The 22,416-nt window shown below is 47.7% G+C and overlaps 2 protein-coding genes across 6 annotated transcripts in view; one reads left to right on the top strand and one right to left on the bottom strand.

Moving 5' to 3' along the window:
- Positions 1 to 499, bottom strand: part of LOC146010021 (uncharacterized) — a 39,225-nt gene extending 38,726 nt beyond the window's left edge. For 3 of the 4 annotated variants that reach the window (XM_083150818.1, XM_083150820.1, XM_083150822.1), the window contains exon 1: positions 329 to 498. The gene's annotated coding sequence lies outside the window, so the exon portion shown is untranslated. Of the gene's footprint in view, positions 1 to 328 lie in introns of all 4 variants that reach the window. The other variant, XM_083150821.1, reaches the window with a different exon arrangement.
- On the top strand, positions 311 to 21,585 carry LOC146010030 (uncharacterized). Of its 2 annotated transcripts, none has more exons than XM_083150849.1 (7): positions 311 to 634; positions 1,666 to 1,817; positions 3,380 to 3,477; positions 3,619 to 3,904; positions 4,013 to 4,110; positions 4,484 to 4,595; positions 17,287 to 21,585. In XM_083150849.1, exons 2-7 carry the CDS (start codon positions 1,784 to 1,786, stop codon positions 19,017 to 19,019), a joined length of 2,361 nt encoding a protein of 786 aa, XP_083006975.1. In that variant the 5' UTR covers positions 311 to 634; positions 1,666 to 1,783; the 3' UTR covers positions 19,020 to 21,585. The 2 variants fall into 2 exon arrangements, with proteins under 2 accessions (XP_083006975.1, XP_083006974.1); XM_083150848.1 differs by having other exon boundaries at positions 313 to 634; positions 4,013 to 4,116; positions 17,287 to 21,583.
- Positions 21,586 to 22,416: the final 831 nt, after the last annotated feature.

The following is a 22,416-nucleotide window of genomic DNA, read 5'->3' as shown; positions in this document are numbered from 1 at the left end:
TTCTGCCGGGGCCCATACACACAGAACGATTATATATCGCTGGTGCATACACACCGGCTGATGGCCTGTCAATATATATCGTCCATTTAATCAAAACGGACAATATATCGGCCAGTGTGTATGCACCTTAACTGTCAGGGGGTCAGATGTACTAAGCGTGAAAAAAGTGATAAAGTGACAATCAGCTCCTAAGTGTCATGTTGCAGCCCATTTTAAAAAATGACAGTAAGGAGCTGATTGGTTAGTGGATTATCAATTTTCTTGGCTTAGTAACATCTCGCCCTTGGTCTGCTCTCAGGGAAGGGGGGCCGCGGGTGAGAGTGGGTACCTGATACTGCAAATGCTACTGATCCTCAGACTCCTCCCCCTGATGAGGACAGCCGGTCACATGGGGGGTGACATCATTAAAGATCCTTTTCACTAATTAGCCGCTGTCGTGCCCCTGCACTGCAGCCGTGATCTCCTCTCTCGCCCCGGGAAAGGAAGCTACTCCCGACTTCCGACCTGTGCGTTCCAACTGACTCCTGTATCCGGTCTACTTCCGGTCTCCCTGCGTTCCACCTGGCTACCCCCTCGCAGTGTGCTCAGCTTCTCCGGGACCAGCGGCGCCGGTCTTCATTCCTTTGGTCCGGACGTAAGTAGGGTGTACTATTCCGGGTAACCGGGTGTGCAGCATTGTAATCCCCATATTAATCCGTTTATTGGGGGGTTATGTAATGCAGCCTAGGTTGTATCTGTTCCCGCACACACCACACCGTAATATACACTCACATTCTCCCGGCTATGTGGCGCACACTGGGAAATACAATATAGTTTTATTACACCTGACACTTCTCCAGGAGCTTGGTGCATAGGGGGGTAACCCGTGTCCCTATAGGGTGTAAGGTTGTCACTGTCTATCTCTCCATGCAGGAATGGGAATATTTAGAGGAACACCAAGGATTATACAAGTGTTGTACCCCAGAGTTATGTACAAATAGGGGCCCCTTTATGTTGGCATATATGGGTATGGGAGCCTGTGTTAGGTTAGGCCTGAACTCTAGGTGACCCTGTCAGCCAGGCTAGAGACACCTGGGTCACCTCTGCCCAGCAACTGCTTTAGGTGGGAAAAAGCCTTGTCAGGGGATTGGATACTTGGGTCGCAGGGCAGAGGGGACAGGGGGCTGGTTGTTGCTGGGGCCCTAGGAGCCAATCATTTGCAAGGAGCTGAGGGGCATAGGAGGTCCCTAGACATGGAGACCTATAAAAGAAACAGCCAGGAGCAGGGAGCAGACCAAGGGCGAGATGTTACTAAGCCTTGAAAAATGATAATCCACTAACCAATCAGCTCCTTACTGTCATTTTTAAATGGGCTGCAACATGAAGGTTAGGGGCTGATTGGCACTTTATCACTTTTTTTTCAAGCTTAGTACATCTGATCCCCTGAGAGTTAAGGTGCATACACACTGGCCGATACATTGTCCGTTTTGATTAAATGGACAATATATATTGACAGTCCATCAGCCAGTGTGTACCAGCGATATATCATCGTTCTGTGTGTATGGGCCCCAGCAGAAGAACAGAGATTGGCCCTAGCGGTGGAAGGACTCTGCCTGGACAACAAAACATCTATGTCAGTAAATTGAGTTGGATCTTAACAGTGTTTTCTTTTGTCTGCTCACACAGGGGACATACGCCTGCACACACAGGGGACATACGCCTGCACTTGTCTCTCTGTCACGGTGCGCACCCGCTGAACCATAAGAAGAATTTCCAGAGCACCTGGGAGTTACACAAGGACGGGATGATGGAGAGTTACCGGCCCCTCACATCAATGGGTAACAGGAGACTTTAGTGGGGAGCGGTACTGACAGCCACCTACATACACACATTACATGATAGTCACTCCTATACCATGTCCTCAGTCACTGTGTGTCTCCTACAGATGGGCCCAGTAACAGAGGTTCTCCAGAGAGATGTCCCCGTCCTCTGTATTCCCAGGATAATCACATATATACCATGTCCTCAGTCACTGTGTGTCTCCTACAGATGGGCCCAGTAACAGAGATACCCCAGAGAGATGTCCCCGTCCTCTGTATTCCCAGGATAATCACATATATACCATGTCCTCAGTCACTGTGTGTCATCTACAGATGGGCCCAGTAACAGAGATACCCCAGAGAGATGTCCCGTCCTCTGTATTCCCAGGATAATCACATATATACCATGTCCTCAGTCACTGCGTGTCTCCTACAGATGAGGCCAGTAACAGAGATACCCCAGAGAGATGTCCCCGTCCTCTGTATTCCCAGGATAATCACATATATACCATGTCCTCAGTCACTGTGTGTCTCCTACAGATGGGCCCAGTAACAGAGATACCCCAGAGAGATGTCCCCATCCTCTGTATTCCCAGGATAATCACATATATACCATGTCCTCAGTCACTGCGTGTCTCCTACAGATGGGCCCAGTAACAGATATACCCCAGAGAGATGTCCCTGTCCTCTGTATTCCCAGGATAATCACATATATACCATGTCCACAGTCACTGTGTGTCTCCTACAGATGGGGCCAGTAACAGAGATACCCCAGAGAGATGTCCCCGTCCTCTGTATTCCCAGGATAATCACATATATACAATGTACTCAGTCACTGCGTGTCTCCTACAGATGGGACCAGTAACAGGAATACCCCAGAGAGATGTCCCCGTCCTATGTATTCCCAGGATAATCACATATATACCATGTCCTCAGTCACTGCGTGTCTCCTACAGATGGGGCCAGTAACAGAGATACCCCAGAGAGATGTCCCCGTCCTCTGTATTCCCAGGATAATCACATATATACCATGTCCTCAGTCACTGTGTGTCTCCTACAGATGGACCTAGTAACAGAGATACCCCAGAGAGATGTCTCCGTCCTCTGTATTCCCATGATAATCACATATATACAATGTCCTCAGTCACTGCGTGTCTCCTACAGATGGGGCCAGTAACAGAGATACCCCAGAGAGATGTCCCCGTCCTCTGTATTCCCAGGATAATCACATATATACCATGTACTCAGTCACTGTGTGTCTCCTACAGATGGGGCCAGTAACAGAGATACCCCAGAGAGATGTCCCCGTCCTCTGTATTCCCAGGATAATCACATATATACCATGTCCTCAGTCACTGCGTGTCTCCTACAGATGGGCCCAATAACAGAGATACCCCAGAGAGATGTCCCCGTCCTCTGTATTCCCAGGATAATCACATATATACCATGTCCTCAGTCACTGCGTGTCTCCTACAGATGGGCCCAGTAACAGAGATACCCCAGAGAGATGTCCCCGTCCTCTGTATTCCCAGGATAATCACATATATACCATGTCCTCAGTCACTGTGTGTCTCCTACAGATGGGCCCAGTAACAGAGATACCCCAAAGAGATGTCCCCGTCCTCTGTATTACCAGGACTGTACAGAGGAAACTCACAGGACCCCACAGGAGGATAAGGTATGTGGGATTTGTGGTCTTCTCTATATACCAAAATGACTTTCACTATATGATCTGTGGAGAATCAGAATACATCCAAATATTTGTTTTATATAATCTTTTTCTGAATTGAAAAATGTATTTTATTGCTGCTTTATATAGGATGAAAACCACATGATTAACATTAGGGCAGAAGATACAGAGGGAGAAGGGACGTGTGTGACTGATATTAAGGTAGAAGATACAAAGGGAGAAGAAGAGATGGATGTGACTGATATTAAGGTAGAAGATACAGAAGGAGAAGAAGAGATGGATGTGACTTATGTTAAGGCAGAAGAGACGGATGTAACTGATACGAAGGCAGAAGATACAGAGGGAGAAGAAGAGACGGATGTAACCGATACGAAGGCAGAAGATACAGAGGGAGAAGAAGAGATGTATGTACCAGGTAATCAGCAGTGTAAGGAAGAGGCAATCCCTAGGGGAAAGCAGGTATGGGGGTCCCCTATATAATCACATGTATACCATGTCCTCAGTCACTGTGTGTCTCCTACAGATGGGCCCAGTAACAGAGATACACCAGAGAGATGTCCTCGTCCTCTGTATTCCCGGCACTGTACAGAGGAGACTCATATGACCCCACAGGAGGATCAGGTACAGGTAGGTGGGATTTAGGGTCTTGCCAATATACCAAAGTGACTTATAACTGAATGATCTGTAGACTGTGTGTTATACACTGAGCTGGTGGAGACCTGTGGGATAGAGAGATTGCTGGGGATTCTTGTGCATGTGTGTGTTTATAAGTAGGTAATGGGACAGAAATAATGAATACAAAGTAAAAGAAGATGTAATTAGATAAAAGTATAGATAATAGTTGGATAATATAATCAGAGTGCAGACTGAGTAAGTACAAGCTTCTGTGGGTGGTAGGGAGTTTCCCGAACGCATTTCACCATCAGTTTGAGGATTCCTCAGAGGGTTCTCTGTCAAGATTTGACGCATTTTTTTATATTTGTGGGGTTTTCAGGGTGAAGATCCGACTAATATTAAAGAAGAAGATCTGGAGGGAGAAGAAGAGACGTGTGCGATGAGGGATCGGCCAGTTAAGGAGGAGGAGATCCCTACAGATCCCAGCACAGGTGAGTAGTAATCACATATTACAGAGAGTAGTCACATGTTCTACTGTCTGTGTATGGCGTCCTCTGGAATCATTTCAGTTTCCTCATTTTATCGGTGAATTAAATTCAAAGCAAATTCCACAAAGTGCTGTTGGAATGCCATAAAGGCGGTCAGTATAAGGCTATCATACGTGTGCCCAGCAGGTGCTCATCGTGTGACATATATTGGCGGAGCTGTGTGTACCGGCACTCCAGCCACCTATGTTATTGCATGGGGAATTCTGCCCGTTGTAGCTGGGATGTTTACACTAAATACAGATGTACTAACACTTAAGGCCGGTTACTTTATCCCTCTGCTATAGATGGGATCCTGTTCCAGGGGACAATGTTGAATTCTCCTGGATCTCCAGGTAGTGGGGGCTTTTTGCCAGGAGACGTATCTGGTACCCTAAGTACCCGCCCACTCCCGCTTCCTATTGGTCTCCTATCTATATCCTTGGCAGTGGCTACTGATTCTTCAGAGGCGGACTCACATCTGTTATTATTAAAGCCTTGTTTCCCAGGGTTCATTTATATCCCGGGGCTGGATTGTCAACCCATCTTTACAGAGAGTGACTTTTCCCTGCTAGGCCATATCCTGGCCGTCCAGTCCCTAGGTGTGTGATTATGCATTTTTAGTCCATATGGGTATGTCTTCTTCTTCAACGCCATTCCATGGGCCTTCATTTGACCCTGCTTTCCGGGTGTGATGCGTTTCATCTCCATCTGGCTCTTGCCTCAGCTTCTGGACAACCACTTATGATCTGGAGCTGGGCTTTAGTAACCACAGAACCAGGGTTCTCCAGTATAAGTTTGGTCACGTCAGTAGGCTCTTATCCCGACATTGTTGAAGGCTGGAAAGCCAGTCTGTGCTCTGCATTGTCACTATATAAGGACAGGCCACGTATCCTGGTGTGAGAGACGAGTTTCCTCCTTGTGTCTTTCCCGACTTCTTTTATTCCTCAGCAACGTCTGGTCACAAGTTTGCTTCTAAGATCTTGGAAGGTGCCGGTTTCTGAGCGGTCATTTACCATCGCCTTGTCTTGTATAATGACATCATTGATGCAGGTGGTCCTCAGTCTGCAGCCTCCCATGACTCTGTGGGACCTGAATACGAGCCTTGATTTCTTGCAGCCTGTTTGGTCTGAGCCACTTGAGTCCGTGGACCGCAAGCATGTTACTTTGTATTCTCCCTGGTGATTATTTGTGATGACACGACAGTCGACGCTTTGTACTACATCGTCCTATTTGTGTGCTTTGTGCAGCCATTGACAGGTGCGCATTGCTCAGAGGTAGCTGGTGCCTTCCATGTTCATGTCTCCAGGGATCTCTGCGTCTCAGGAGGGTGGCACCTAGTTGCCCCTGCACAAGTTACTAAGCTCTACCATACCAGCACCTTGCGAACCTGTAGGCCTGTTTTGGGCGCAGGGTTATTTGTTCAGCTACTACACACTCCCTCCGGTGACGGAATCTTTGGGATGTCCCCAGTCTCCATCAGTGGCAGAAATAGAAAACTTGGTTTTCTCTTTCAAATGATCCTGGTGACACAGCTCAACATTGGGATGTAGGAGCCAGGCACCTATCCTAAAGCTTTTCAGAGGGGTAGGCTCCTCCCCCTACATCCCAGACACTTCAGTTTGTGTTAGGTGCCCACTGGAGTGGGTGCTATTCTAAAGGGCTGCTGGGGCAGCCGAAGGATTAGAGTTAGTTAGGTGTTTTTTATTTTATTAACTTTTACACTTAGCTTGGTAGGCACATTGTGAGGATTTCATTGAATCCTCACACTGACAGCGCAGCAGGAGCTGACAGAAGCGCGTCCTGTCAGCTCCCTGCGCACAGGGGAGACACTGTCTGGTCTCCCTGTGCGGCGCTTACAGCTTCTATTAAGAAGCTGCCTGGGCTCCGGAGCGCACTGAAACCGGCTTCACGCTAGGTGGGGGTCATGGGGGACAGGCGCTCCGTGATGGCGGCGGCCATTTTATGCGAAGCTTACACGCTGAGCTATTGTTAGAGAGGACAGCAGCGTGTTACAGGCGCATTCCAAGTGGTCCCCAGCAGAGGGGGAGACACTGGAACTTGGAGATCCTACAGTGGGAGCGGCTGTCTGGGGGTGGTTGGCGCCAGAAGTCACGGACCCCGCAGCTGCAAGGACTTGGTCTCTTCCCTCACTCTGTTTGTCGCCATTCGGAGGACGCTTGCAGCTCAGCTGAACTAGTTTACAGATCCTGGCAGAGTGTTTTGGATTTCCTGGGCATCGTTTTCCCCACTTCTTGGAGAAGCTTCAGACAGATAAGTGGCTGTTTTGCATTGGCTCTGTATATAACGCCTGTACATTGTGCACTGTGACTGTAATTTTGATATCATGTCTGAGAAGCAGTCTGTGGCTTTGGGGGAGCGAGCCCTTATTACATTGTGCACTTGTAGTGTTTGTACACTAACATTTGTCCCTGAACAGATGGCCAAGGGGTGTTTGTGTATTACTTGCGCTGGTGTGAGACCCATGGGCAGTGAACCCCAGAGAGTAGAGCAATCGGAGCCTGCGTGGGCCAGTTCCCTGGGCAGGTCTGTTAATGCCTTAGTGCAATTGTTGGACAGACAGAGTGATGTGTTGGTAGCTTCTCCTAGACCTATGTCATCCTCTCAGCAGTCCTCAGGCTCCTTGCCTCTGACCCAAGCAGATCCTGGATTCTTACAGGTTATGCAGGATACTGCAAAAGGGATTAGCAGATTTAATGATTTGCTGGACAGATTTGATAGTAATACTGTGGGGACCCCTAAAAGGTCTTATTCGGTGCCTTTACTTGCTGTTAAATCTGGAGAGGAGGGAGAGTGCGCAGACATCCCCTGGGATGAGGGTGATGATTCTGAGGAAACCTCGGCCCGTGGGGTAGAGGATTTGATTGCTGCGGTTAAACAGGCTTTAAATTTGTCTGATGAGGACAAGACTCCGGTAAAAGGGGTGTTTAAACGGCAGCGAAAGGAAGCTGTTACCTTCCCTGCAGACGAAGGTTTACAGAATCTTTTGGAAGGGGCTTGGAAAACGCCCGATAAGAGGCTTCAAATGCCAAAGAGGTATTTAAGTCTCTATCCCATGCCTGAGGCTCATGCAGACCTCTGGGAGAAAGTACCTGTTGTAGATGCTTCTGTGGCACGGCTTTCTAAAGCCACTGTGCTACCTGTCCAGGGGGGTGCGGCCTTTAAGGACCCCGTAGACAAGCTTGAAGGGAACCTCAAGGCAATATTTGAAGGGGTGGGATTCACTCTACGCCCCCTTATAGCGTCAGCCTGGGTCTCTAAGGCCATGATTGTTTGGGCTAGCAATTTGTGTACTATTTTGCATGCTGATCCAGGTGTACTGCTGCTAGCTGAGAAGTTGAATGCAGCTGCGGAGTATGTGCTTGAGGCAGAGAAAGAAGCTCTTAAGATGGCTTCCAGAGTGTCCACTGTATCCATCAATGCCAGGAGAGGCCTTTGGCTTAAGGCCTGGGAGGCGGATAATGAATCGAAAAAGGCCGTAGAGGCGTTGGCATTTAACGGAAAGTTGTTATTTGGTTCTGAGCTTGAAGAGATCATTAAGCAGGCCACGGAAGGCAAAAGTACTTTCCTGCCGGCTCCTGCAGCAAAACAAGCTTCCAGGTTTTCCGCTTTTCGGCCTTCCTTTCGGCCCTCCCCCAGAGGGGGTGCGTCCTTTCGAGGACAGTCATTCAGGGGAAAATTCCAGTCCTCTAAGGGTAAGGCCCCAAAGTCCAAATTCGGTTCTTTCCACAAAAAGCCGAGCGCTAAGGGCGAGGAGAAGCCCTCGGCATGACTGCCTGGGGAGTCCCCCATCTGTGGTCAAAGTGGTGGGACGTCTGTGATGGTTCAGGGACGCTTGGGCGTTTTTGGACCGGGATCCTTGGGTGTTGGACATTGTGTCCCAGGGATACAGGATTCCCTTCAAAGGACTTCCTCCAAGAAGATTTCTTCACCACTGCCAAAGGATTCTCTGCTCCATTCTGATCTTTTGGGGGCGGCTCAGTTCCTTTTAGAAAAAGGAGTGGTGATTCCGGTCCCTCGAGCGGAGTGGAAGAAATGCTTTTATTCCACTCTGTTTTTGGTGCCCAAGCCAGACGGTTCCTTCGGACCGATCTTAAATTTAAAGTCTTTGAATCTCCATCTGTGGGTAGACCATTTCAAGATGGAATCTCTGCGGTCCGTGCTTCTAAGCCTGGACCAGGGAGAATTTTTGGAGTCCATGGATGTCCAGGATGCATATCTGCATGTACCTATTCACCCGGAACACCAGGTCCTTCTGAGGTTTGCTATAGGAAACCTGCATTTTCAATTCCAGGCGTTGCCCTTTGGACCGGCCACAGCTCCAAGGGTATTCACCAAAATCATGTCAGTGATGGCGGCTGCCCTCCGACTGAAGGCTATCAATGTGATACCTTATCTGGATGACCTGCTGTTCAAGGCAGAGTCAGCAGAGACCTTGCAGAAACACCTGGAGGAAGCCATTCAGTTTTTGCGGGTTCACGGTTGGCTTATAAACTTACAAAAGTCTCAACTTGTGCCGTCACAGAGAATCCAGTTTTTGGGGGTGATCCTGGATACCCATTTACATTGGGTATTTCTGCCGGAGACAAAGGCCAAGGACATGTCTCTCTTGGTGCGGGAGATCCTGGGGTCTCCGAATCCAATGGTATGGAGGTGTCTCAAGTTGCTGGGGAAAATGGTGGCTACTTTCGAGACGCTACAGTTTGCCAGGTTCCACTCCCGGATCTTCCAGTGGAACATTCTGACATCCTGGTCGGGGAGCACGCAGACCATGAAGTAAGAACGGATAGAACTGTCTCAGGAAACCTGGGGCGAAATGTAATAGGGTGCGATTTTTTAGACATGTGCGATTTTTGGTCAAAAACGGCCGAAATCGCACATTTTCCGAAAATCGCACATTTAATAGGTTGAAAATCGCGGTAAAAAATCGCACTTTTTACCGCGAAATCGCACTTTTAGAAGTGCGATTTTTAGTCACATTTCAATTCGCATCCAGATGTTTTCCCATTATAAAGTATACAACTCGCAAATGTAATAGGGTGCGATTTTTGGTAAATGTTACCAAAAATCGCAAAAAAAATAGACCAGGTTCTGACAGGCGAATTTGACAGAACCATGCACAGATCATTGAGATCTGTGCATGGTCCTGTTAATAAAAATGTGTAAAAGTGTTTTTATAAAAAAAAAACGGCGTGGGGTCCCCCCTCCTAAGCATAACCAGCCCCGGGCTCATTGAGCTTGACCTGGTTCCAAAAATACGGGGGGACAAAAAGCATAGGGGTCCCCCGTATTTCTGAAACCAGCCCCGGACTCTTGGACCGGTCCTGGTTCCAAAAATACGGGGGACAAAAAATCTGGGGGTCCCCCGTAATTTGAAACCAGCACCGGGCTCCAACAGCCCGCGGTGTCATGCCACAGCCGGGGGACACTTTTTATACAAGGTCCCCCGGCCATAACATGAGCACCGTGGCTGGTCAGCCTTGGACGGGGTACCTGGAGGAGTGGGGACCCCCCCAATAAAGGGGTCCCCCCCCCCCCAGGCTTCACCCGTCCAGGGCTGAAGCCCGGGGCTGTCACCGGCGTCCGTGGCCAGTGGACGCCGGCCTGATAGGGTTAAAATCGATCATACGTTACATTGCTTTATACCGGAGAACTACAAGTGCCAGCAGACCTCCCCCGCATGCTGGGACTTGGAGAACCACAAGTCCCAGCATGCGGGGCATTAATGGGCCCGCTGGGACTTGTAGTCCACCTGTAAAAAGAATGTTTATAAAAAACACACACAGAGAAGTAAAAGTTTATTACACACACACACCTCACTTTTACACCAGCGTTACTTACCATTCCTGGATCCAGCGCTGGTCTGGCTGCTTCACAGCCGGCTCCCCCCGCACTGACAGGCAGCGGGGAGAACCGGCTTTCTCAGTTGCTTCTAACAGCTTCTGTAGCGCTGTCCCAGCGCTACAGAGGCTGAGAGCGCGATTGGCTGAGCTATGCGTCTCCATGGAGACGCATAGCTCAGCCAATCAGGACTGAGCTATGCGTCTCCATGGAGACGTATCGGTCAATTGCGCTCTCAGCCTCTGTAGCGCTGGAACAGCGCTACAGAAGCTGTTAGAGGCAACGGAGAAAGCCGGTTCTCCCCGCTGCCTGTCAGTGCGGGGGGAGCCGGCTGTGAAGCAGCCAGACCAGCGCTGGATCCAGGAATGGTAAGTAACGCTGGTGTAAAAGTGAGGTGTGTGTGTGTAATAAACTTTTACTTCTCTGTGTGTGTGTTTTTTATAAACATTCTTTTTACAGGTGGACTACAAGTCCCAGCGGGCCCATTAATGCCCCGCATGCTGGGACTTGTGGTTCTCCAAGTCCCAGCATGCGGGGGAGGTCTGCTGGCACTTGTAGTTCTCCGGTATAAAGCAATGTAACGTATGATCGATTTTAACCCTATCAGGCCGGCGTCCACTGGCCACGGACGCCGGTGACAGCCCCGGGCTTCAGCCCTGGACGGGTGAAGCCTGGGGGGGGGGACCCCTTTATTGGGGGGGTCCCCACTCCTCCAGGTACCCCGTCCAAGGCTGACCAGCCACGGTGCTCATGTTATGGCCGGGGGACCTTGTATAAAAAGTGTCCCCCGGCTGTGGCATGACACTGCGGGCTGTTGGAGCCCGGTGCTGGTTTCAAAATACGGGGGACCCCCAGATTTTTTGTCCCCCGTATTTTTGGAACCAGGACCGGTCCAAGAGTCCGGGGCTGGTTTCAGAAATACGGGGGACCCCTATGCTTTTTGTCCCCCCGTATTTTTGGAACCAGGTCCGGCTCAATGAGCCCGGGGCTGGTTATGCTTAGGAGGGGGGACCCCACGCCGTTTTTTTTTTAACTTTTTTTTTTTTGCACAAAATCGCATTTATGAAAATGCGCACATGTTCATGACTGAAAATGCGCACATTTTCATGACTAAAAATCGCCCGAAATCGCGGCAAATCGCATTTTTTGCCGCTAATTCGCATCTCATTACATATGCGAATTCGCGGCAAAAAACGCGATTTTTAAAGGTGCGATTTCTGGCGAGTTTGGAACTCGTCCAAAAATCACACCCTATTACATTTCGCCCCAGGTCTTCCCTGAAATGGTGGACGGAGGTGGATTCCCTTCAGTTGGGTCGGTCTCTACAGTCCTGGGACTGGCTGGTAGTCACTACTGACGCCAGCCTCGGGCTGGGGGGCAGTTGTTCTGGACTTACGGCTTCAGGGCCTGTGGACTACGGAGGAGTCGGCCTTACCGATCAACATCCTGGAACTGTGGGCTATTTGGATGGTGCTATCCCTGGCAGGAGAAAGATTGCAGGGTCTCCCCTTGCGGATTCAGTCAGACAATGCCACGGCTGTGGCGTACCTGAATCATCAGGGGGGCACACGCAACAGACTGGCCATGTGGAGATTTCCCGGATCGTCTTGTGGGCGGAGCAGAAGGTTCCAGCATTATCGGCGATATTCATCCCCGGGGTGAAAAATGTCAAGGCCGATTTCCTGAGCAGGGAGAAGCTGCTCGAAGGGGATTGCAGTCTGAACCCACAAATATTCCAACAGATAACAGTGCGTTGGGGAACCCCGCACATGGATCTTATGGCATCCAGGTTCAACCGTCAAGTACCCAGGTTTTTGATGCAATGACTATTCCCTGGGAGGGGAATCGAGTTTGTTTTCCCGCAATTTACAATGCTGGGGAGAGTTCTGAAAATAATCAAGTCCCAAGGAATCCCGCCGATTCTCATAGCCCCAGATTGGCCAAGGAGGTCTTGGTACTCGAGTGTTCAGAGACTGTCTGTGGACTCGCGGCGTCTACCTCAGAGGTCAGATCTGTTAAGCCCAAGGTCCGTTTTTTCACCTGGATTTAGCTCAGCTAAATTTGAAGGCTTGGCTATTGAAACCGCCATCCTAAAAAGCAAGGGTTTCTCAGAGGCTGTGGTGAAAGCCAGGAAGTCTGTGTCTTCTGCTAACTACTATAGGGTGTGGAAGACCTATATATGATGGTGTGAGAGACAGAAATCGCATACATCTAGATTTCGACTTTCAAATTCGCTTGAGTTTTTGCAGGATGGTTTCTCGTCTGGTCTAAGTCTTCAGTCGCTCAAGGTACAGATTTCAGCTCTGTCCATATATTTCCAGAAAAGGATAGCGATTCTACCGGAGGTGCAGACCTTCCTGCAAGGAGTTTCCAGATTGAAACCTCCCTACAAGCAACCAGTGGCTCCCTGGGACCTATCACTGGTGTCTTCAAAGGGCGCCCTTGAGCCGTTAAGGTCGGCTGACCTTAAGTTCCTTACATGGAAGTTAGTGTTTTTATTGGCCGTTGCCTCTGCAAAGAGGGTTTCGGAGTTGGGAGCATTGTCCTGTAAGTCTCCCTTCCTTATTTTTCACGACCGGGCTGTTCTTCGAACAGTTCCTCAATTTTTGCCAAAAGTAGTTTCTGCTTTTCATTTGAACCAGAAGATTGTTCTGCCTGTGTTTCAACCCCCAGAGAGGGTTCAAGAAAAAGGGACAAATTGCAGAATTTGGACGTTGTGCGCTCCTTGCGCATTTATGTGGACAGGGTGAAAGGTGTCATGAAGACTGACACTTTGCTAGTCTTGTATGATGTGCACAATATTGGTTGGTCTGCTTCTAAGCAGACGATTGCTAGGTGGTTGTGTTCTGTCATTGCTTTTACATACACTAAGGTTGGTAGGCCTGTTGCGGCCAGGATTAACGTGCATACCACCAGGTCTGTAGCTACCTCATGGGGCTACAGCTGTGCAGGGCTGCCACTTGGTCATCTGTTCACACTTTTGCCAAATTCTACAGGTTCCATGAGTTTGCGTCGGAGGACGCATCATTCGGGCGAGCAGTGATGAGAGCTGCAGACCTGAGCATACCCTCCCAAAGGACCGGCTCTTGAACGTCCCAATGTTGAGCTGTGTCACCAGGACCATTGAAAGAGAAAAAGGGATTTTTGTAAGAAATTACCGTTCGAATCCCTTTCTCTGATATGGTCCTGGTGACACAGCGATCCCTCCCTTACGCTCAGTAAGTATGCCAGTGTTCATGATGTTTCATGTTATATATGGTTAAAAAGTTATTTTTTTAAAATGTGCAGGCATTTGTACTGAGTTAATGGGCGGTATTCAATGAGAATACCTGCGAGGTGCAGCGAATCCTTTTTAGGATTTGCTGCACATTCGCCACGTTCCGGAGCCTCGCTGGCTACGGTATTCAACGTGTCAGGGGCTCGCTGCCCCAGACTGGTGAATATGAGCTCCTACGGCGAATGCCGCAGGGAGCCTGAGGACGGTGGCAGGCAGAGAGATGGAAGTCTCTCTGCCTGCCCCAGAACGTTTGTGGGGGGGGAGGTGGGCTCCCCGGGTGCCAGGCAGCACAGGCTGACCCCCGGGGGTGCCAGCAGGGGACCGTATATTCACTATACCCGATCGTAACGATCGGGTGCAGTGAATATATGAATATGTAATGAGCGGCTCGGCTCCGGCGCCCCCTGCTGGCTGCTGTGTAAAAAAAAAATATATTTTTTTAAATTAAATATATATTCATGTGCTTACAGCACATGAATAAAAATAGCATGCCCCTCTTTAGAATAAAATTCCTGATTTTTTGACACCAAATGTAAAAAACAAAACACTTTATTTTAAAAGTTCACATTCCACTTCTCCATAAAAAGATAGCGATTGCTACTCGGTGAATCATGGCGAAAAAAACCTTCAAATGTATTCGCCATGTGGTCATTGAACAGGGTGATTCACCGTTTTTGTCAAAAATTCGCCAAACAGCACAAATTCGCCATAAAAACATGGCGAATCAGGCTCATTGAATACCGCCCAATGTATTCCAGTGGCTTTGCAAGATTGAACTGAAGAGTCTGGGATGCAGGGGGAGGAGCCTACCCCTCTGAAAAGCTTTAGGATAGGTGCCTGGCTCCTACGGACCCTCCTACATACCAATGTTGAGCTGTGTCACCAGGACCATATCAGAGAAAGGGATTCGAACAGTAAGTTCTTACAAAAATCCCTTTTTTGCACTTCCCAGTAAAACCCCTTCCCTGATTACATGGGGGGCAGTGGACACCCTCCCAGTGTGTCATGTGTATGGTTACATTCTGTTTATGTGGTGGTTGTTGTTGTTGGTTTTTAGGGTGGGTATACAATTAAAATTCGGGTCTGGGGGGGGGGGGCATTTAACATGGGAATAAGCCCAAATCAGGCATGATCGCATCGCATGCCATTATAATGGCATGTGATGCGATATTAAAATTGTATGCTCACGCCCGGGAAAAGGCTCAAATCGTGTCCCATCGCATACCTTAATTAGTGGCATGCGATAGGCGCCGTGATAATACACAAGTACCGTTTTATGATTTCCAATGTTTCCAGGCTCGTCTGTGTCCATGCTGCTGCAGCTGCTCTGCATTCCTCCTTGATTAATCACCTGACTTCAGCACTGGTCACATGATCCAGGTATATTCAAGTAATCCCACTTCCTGGTTGTGACCTAATTGCTGCTGCAGGCAGTAGCCAATCCCCAGCTACAGATATAAGGATTCACTTGAGAACAGCTCAGGGCCTTGAACAACTAATCTGATCCCTGTGTTCATCCAGAAGTCAGCGTTCCAAGGCTCCAGGTTCCTGTCCAGAGTCCCTGTGGTTTTCTGTGCAATCTGCTGCTGCTACTAGCTGTTACCAAAGCTCCCTGGCTCTCTCCACCTGCCAGGTTACCTTCCTTGCTGTTACCATCTCCAGCTCCCAAGGGAAGAGGATATAGAGCACTCCAGCATGCCCCAGCAGAGTTTGCTATTGGTCTTAAAGGGCCATCACCGTCTTCGACTCCCTAGTCGACACAGGTGTCAACTCTAAACCTCACTCGTCATTCTCCTGAGAGTTTCCCAGAGACTGACTCCAAGGCTCCTGAGTACCTGCTACAGTGATCCTCATCCTGCTGCTGCTGCTACGACCACCCTGCCTGGTTAATTCCACCTGCTGTAGCTGCTGTTATATTATCTCCAGCGTCCAGCTTACAGTCAGCTTCCCGAGTGCAGCACAGGACCATCGGTTCCCAAACCGACAGTCATCGACTCCCAGGTCGATTCTGCAACCAGCACCAAGGCTGAAGAATGTTGGGTCCCTGACTGACAGTGCCTTCTATTGGCTCCCAGGCCGATGTACCCTCCTGGTTCCTAGGCCAGACGGACTCTCCAGCGGCTCCCAGGCCGCCAACTGCCTGTGTCGGCTCCCAGGCCGCCAACTGCCTGTGTCGGCTCCCAAACCACTATCTTCTCTCTGGCCTCCCATGCCAATGAAGACCAAGTTCCTCAGTTCCAAGCTCACTGCCACTAGTCACCGTCCTTCTCCCGTGACTGGCCAGTTAGCTGTGGGGAACTCAGGTCAGAGGGCTGTGACCTCACCACCAAACGCAGCGGAGTCCCTGCTGAAAACCATCGGTAGTGTTAGACTCCGCGCCTCTGACCAGAGTCTCGTCAACTCCCCCCACCTGCTGTGCCCGCAGTGCCACTGATCCTCATATGAACTGTCCTTGCCTCTAACCCCCAGAGTTCCATTTCCCAGCGTCCACCACTGGGCATACAATATTTAATATTTTATTACCCTGTTTGGTTCAGAATATATATTTTCCTGTTTTCCGCTAAAAACTAGGTGCGTCTTATAGAGCGAAAAATACGGTACATGGTTGGGGAATATCAGTGTGGTCATAGGACTACAGAATAGGATACGGTTACTGATTGATTACAACAGAAAGCAGCATATGATCTACTGTTGCTAAGCAGCATCCAATCACTTTACCATACGCCAGCACCAGTGATACTGTGATATGATTTGCTGGAGCAGAACTGACAATATACCAGCATGTATGTGTTATACCTTTCAGATGTACACATATAATTATATGGGTACACAATGGATTAAAAACCTTTATTCTGAGGTAATGTCACATCCCTTGGGTACCGGGCACATAGATAGCTTATTCCGGTCAGGAGATGCTCATTTTACCACTCACCAAACAATTAAGTTGAACAATATTAATATCCCATAAAATAAACACACATCAGACCTTCACGTTAATACACGATACAACACTATTATCACCTTTTCACTGTATTTGTTTTATATATGTCGCTGAGAATATAGGGATTATCTACACCACACTAATAGTTACCCCAGAGTGTCCCTTGTAGGAATACTCCTGTGTCTGGTGCGATATTCCTGAGGAGTGCATATATATATATATATATAGCGGGGGACGGGGCTCGGCACTCCAGACGGCTTGTAGTAACTTCAGGCGGACACAATAAACGGCATTGAAACGTTGTTTATTATCCCTGTGTCCGCCTGAAGTTACTACAAGCCGTCTGGAGTGCCGAGCCCCGTCCACCGCTGCATTGTCTTCACTTTCCCGGGCACCCGACGCAGCAATCCTTAACAGAGGAGAGCCGGATCCCCCCTCCGTTCTATATATCTATATATATATATATATATATATATATATATATACACACACATACATACACAGCTGCATTATTGATTACATAATATTTATAGGCTGTGCAGATTAATTCTAGGTTTGCTTTATTTAATTCTCTGCAGATGATGACAGAAGGAAGAATATCGTGATGGGAGATCAAATTTTGTTTCCAGACATTAAAATAGAAGATACCATCATACAGGATTCTCCAAGAGAAAACACCATTATCTCAGATATACATCCATTGCTTCATAATGCAAATTCATCATCTGATCCTTCATCTCAAGGGAACTCTGCTCCTAATAACTCTGCCATTGTTACACGTAGTACAGGTCATACAGCTGATACAGGCTTTTCATGTTCTGAGTGTGGGAAATGTTTTCCTTATAAATCAGTTCTTGTTGTTCATCAGAGATGTCACACAGGTGAGAAACCATTTCCATGTACTGAGTGTGGGAAATGTTTTCCTTACAAATCAGTTCTTGTTGTTCATCAGAGATGTCACACTGGTGATGAACCATTTCCATGTTCTGAGTGTGGAAAATGTTTTCCTCACAAATCAGCTCTTGTTATTCATCAGAGATGTCACACAGGTGAGAAACCATTTCCATGTTCTGAGTGTGGAAAATGTTTTAGACAGAAATCAGCTCTTACAAAACATCAGAGAGTTCACACAGGTGAGAAACCATTTCCATGTTCTGAGTGTGGAAAATGTTTTCCTCACAAATCAGATCTTGTTATTCATCAGAGATGTCACACAGGTGAGAAACCATTTCCATGTTCTGAGTGTGGGAAATGTTTTCCTTACAAATCAGTTCTTGTTGTTCATCAGAGATGTCACACTGGTGATGAACCATTTCCATGTTCTGAGTGTGGAAAATGTTTTCCTCACAAATCAGCTCTTGTTATTCATCAGAGATGTCACACAGGTGAGAAACCATTTCCATGTTCTGAGTGTGGAAAATGTTTTAGACAGAAATCAGCTCTTACAAAACATCAGAGAGTTCACACAGGTGAGAAACCATTTCCATGTTCTAAGTGTGGAAAATGTTTTCCTCACAAATCAGATCTTGTTATTCATCAGAGAAGTCACACAGGTGAGAAACCATTTCCATGTTCTGAGTGTGGAAAATGTTTTGCACGGAAATCAAAACTGGTTATTCATCAGAGAAGTCACACAGGTGAGAAACCATTTCCATGTTCTAAGTGTGGAAAATGTTTTACACATAAATCAGGTCTTGTTATTCATCAGAGACGTCACACAGGTGAGAAACCATTTCCATGTTCTAAGTGTGGAAAATGTTATACAGAGAAATCAGCTCTTAATAAACATCAGAGAAGTCACACAGGTGAGAAACCATTTCCATGTTCTGAGTGTGGAAAATGTTTTCCTCACAAATCAAAACTGGTTATTCATCAGAGAAGTCACACAGGTGAGAAACCATTTCCATGTTCTGAGTGTGGAAAATGTTTTAGACAGAAATCAGCTCTTACAAAACATCAGAGAGGTCACACAGGTGAGAAACCATTTCCATGTTCTGAGTGTGGAAAATGTTTTCCTCACAAATCAGATCTTGTTATTCATCAGAGATGTCACACAGGTGAGAAACCATTTCCATGTTCTGAGTGTGGAAAATGTTTTGCACGGAAATCAGGTCTTCTTATTCATCAGAGATGTCACACAGGTGAGAAACCATGTCCATGTTCTGAGTGTGGGAAATGTTTTACACGTAAATCATATCTCATTATACATCAGAGAAGTCACACAGGTGAGAAACCATTTCCATGTTCTGAGTGTGGAATTTTTTTTACAAATAAATCAAATCTTATTAGACATGAGATAAATCATAGGTGAGAGGTCCATACTCCTGTTGTGAATGTGTAAAATATTTTAAAAATAATTTAGTTCTTCTTATAGTGCGTACACACGGAGCTATTTTCCTCAAAGAGCAAGAGATTTTCAGGAGGCAAAAGACTTTGCTGAAAATCTTTCATAGATCGTAACAGACAGGTTTCACCCTGGGCACAACCTATTTGACATTCTCCCATTGGGCAGACACTTCAGATCGATCCCTGCCAAATCATCCAGATCCGCGAAAAGCTTCTTTCCGTTAGCTATCTGCCAATTGAACAATGTGCAACAAACGAATACAAATCGACTCGTCTAACTATGCTTGTCTAACTATGCCTATCATTGAAACATTAAATATCCAATGTATGTACGTGAAAAAGTCGAAATGTCTCTGGTTGTCTCACCTCCACCCCGTTCCCTTACTTGTTGCCTTGCATGCAGCTGCTCTGTAATCCACAAAAAAAATCCTAGTATACGCGAGTATACATGGCCAATAAAGTTGATTCTGATAAAAGGTGAAATTACATAATGGGCGGGTTTGAATTACAAGGGTAGGAGCAGGGGCTGTTGTATTTAGTGCATTCCTGTTGTTGGTGCCTGATTCAGAACGGATTGCTGGGCTGCGTATATTCTGAGCCTAGCAATCAGGTAAATTCCTCCCTGTGCCGCCAATATCCCACCCATGTGCACGGCAGACATTTCATTTGCAGCTGTGTACGTAGGGAGAAATCCATACACTTGCGCTAGCAATGTATATGTTACGCCATAACAAAATATACATTGGGGGTGCAGTGGCGGCGGTAACATATACATTGCTGGCCTGTGAAAATTTTAAGGCATGGCTTTGTGGGACAAGGGACTTTGCACTCCGTAATGCCCATTACACATTATGGCACATACCTTAATGCCCATTACACATGCCACATACCTTAATGCCCATTACACATTATACCACATACCGTAATGCCCATTACACATTATGCCACATACCTTAATGCTCATTACACATTATGCCACATACCTTAATGCCCATTACGCATTATACCCCACACCGTAATGCCCATTACGCATTATATACCACACCGTAATGCCCATTACACATATGCCACACACCGTAATGTCCATTACATATAATGCCCCGTGAAGTACCACTTACCTACTTGCTGGTTGTCAGAGGGATTACATGCTCATTGCCAGGTGTTCCAGGGGCGGTTACATGCTCGTTGCCCAAGGGGAGTTAAATGCATGTCGCCCAGGGGGATTTAAATGTTTTTATTGCCCACCCGTCAGCGCCACGGAGGACCAGAGTCTCTGACAGCATCACAGACCCTGCGCCCCTCCATAGATGGCTGCAGGGTAAATACTGGCTGCTTTATTTCTCCTACGATCCCCATGGCAGCCATGACAATGGGGTATTCCACTCCTCCCACTAGTTAATACAGGACTGTTTTCTAGGGACCGCCCACCTTGGGTATATCAGCCAGCTCCTCCCTTCTCCCTGTGTCTTTTTCTCCTGTCTCTGTCTAGGTAGGACAGGCAGGGCTTTATGTTTTATTTTCAATCAGGGCTACCTCGGTATATTCAGTATATATGATTGGGGTGGCACCCCGAGGAGAGGAAGAGTGTGGAGGAGTGTGGCCTTTCAGATTCCTGCCTCCTACACTATAAGCGTCTGTAAGTTACTGGTCTGTGCTTGGCACCAGCAGTAATTAGTAAACCGGCATCGTTACATGTGAATGTCACCTGCTGCTGAGCTGTTATCTTAATGGCGCCATTGATCCTTGCTGCAGTGAGGCAAGTGCGGAGGATCCGGCGGACGGCGTTCTGCTGGCCGGACAGTGTCTCTGTGTCTCCTGGCTTAGAACAGTTTTTAGAAGCTGCCGGGTGCTTGGATGCAAAGGGTGGAAGTGCGCTTGGACTTCACTTCCGCCGGCGGTGCATCGCAGAATAAGGTCCCCCGGAAACCGGGCTGGTAATCTTGGTTCCACTCGCCGAATTTTCTCTATGATTTAATTTGCCTGGCGTATTAAGGGTCAATTGACTGGGTTTAAAAGCAGGAAACATGCTGGTTTGTTTGCTCTGGCTTCTGGATTGAATCATCATGGATGTTCCTTCTCCCCAACAGCCTGGTAATACCCCTTTGAGGTAAGCCCTTTGGTTTTATGGGCATTAGATGTTTTATTTATATGATACTAGCTAGGCTTTTCTGTCTTTTATAGTGTACCTCAATCTCCTGTTCAGAAGAAGAGGACTGCTAAAAAGAAATATGTAACCTGTACCTGCATGGCTTGTGATCAGACTCTTTCTGGGTCTGCCAAGAGAAACTTGTGTGAGGATTGTGAAAAGTCTCAGCATAAAGTGGCGGATAAACCTGACCAATCTGTTATGCTGAGAAAATGGATGGATTGGATGAAACATTCTTTTGTTTCCAAGGATGAATTGATTGCGTCCCAACATCCTGAGAGATCTAGGGAACAAGCAGGAATGAGCTATGAAGCAGGTGGTTCGTCTGAGGATTTAGATCCATTAGATCAGGGACCGGCAACTGGCGGACCGCGGTCCATCTCCGGACCGCAAAGGATAGAAAAGCAGACCGTCTAAACTCCTGAAACTAGCAGTGCGGTGCTGCTAGTTTCAGGAGTTTAGACAGTCCGCTTTTTTATCCACCTGCAGCAGTCCCAGGGATACATTGCAGCTGCTGCGCGGGTGATGTCACCGTACGGCTAGTGAGATCAGTCGGTGTCATGTGTTGAGGCTGCCGCAGCGCTGCTTAGAGACTGCAGCAGCAGGAGGGAGCAGGGATGCATTGCGGGTGATGTCACCGTACACCCGCGCGCACCTAGTGAGATCAGTCGGTGTCATGTGTTGAGGCTGCCGCAGCGCTGCTTAGAGACTGCCGCAGCAGGAGGGAGCAGGGATGGAATGAGGACCCGTTGGGAGCAGCTGCAGCAGTGGGGATCGTGACAGCCAACTCCCAGTAAGATTCAATATAGGATGGGAGTATTGTTTTTTTTAATGGATGCTATGCAGTGGGAGGGGGGTCTCAGGAAGTTTCTGCTACAGCGGAAGATCCGTTGTTTGAGGAGAGATCAAAAATAGGTAGAACATTTCCAGTTCATAAGGTGGTCCGAGAAATGATTAATATAGAATGGACTAACATTGACAAGAGATTGGAAGGTTGGCCCAGAATGGATAAAATGTTTCCATTCAAAGATGAAGACTTTCTAAAATGTTGCCAGGTTCCAAAGGTGAATGCGGCAGTGGCGGAACTAACATCTAGAACAACAATTCCATTAGAGGATGGAGCAGCGTTTAAGGACGCTATGGAAAGAAAAATTAAAAATTCTCTAAGGAAATTACATCAGGCATCGGCATTGTCTCTATGTCTAGCGTGGCTACT

The sequence above is a fragment of the Crinia signifera genome, chromosome 6 (assembly GCF_055691185.1).
Source record: "Crinia signifera chromosome 6, ASM5569118v1, whole genome shotgun sequence".
Lineage (NCBI taxonomy): Eukaryota > Metazoa > Chordata > Amphibia > Anura > Myobatrachidae > Crinia > Crinia signifera.
This window is presented reverse-complemented; position numbering and strand designations above follow the sequence as displayed.

What these genes read in the sequence shown, in the direction of transcription:
- LOC146010030 (XM_083150848.1), top strand. Translation starts at nt 1,784, where the DNA reads ATGATGGAGAGTTACCGGCCCCTCACATCAATGG. An exon ending in CACAGGAGGATCAGGTACAG is followed by an intron (nt 4,117 to 4,483) that starts GTAGGTGGGATT and finishes TGGGGTTTTCAG; the next exon opens with GGTGAAGATCCGACTAATAT. An exon ending in CCCTACAGATCCCAGCACAG is followed by an intron (nt 4,596 to 17,286) that starts GTGAGTAGTAAT and finishes AATTCTCTGCAG; the next exon opens with ATGATGACAGAAGGAAGAAT.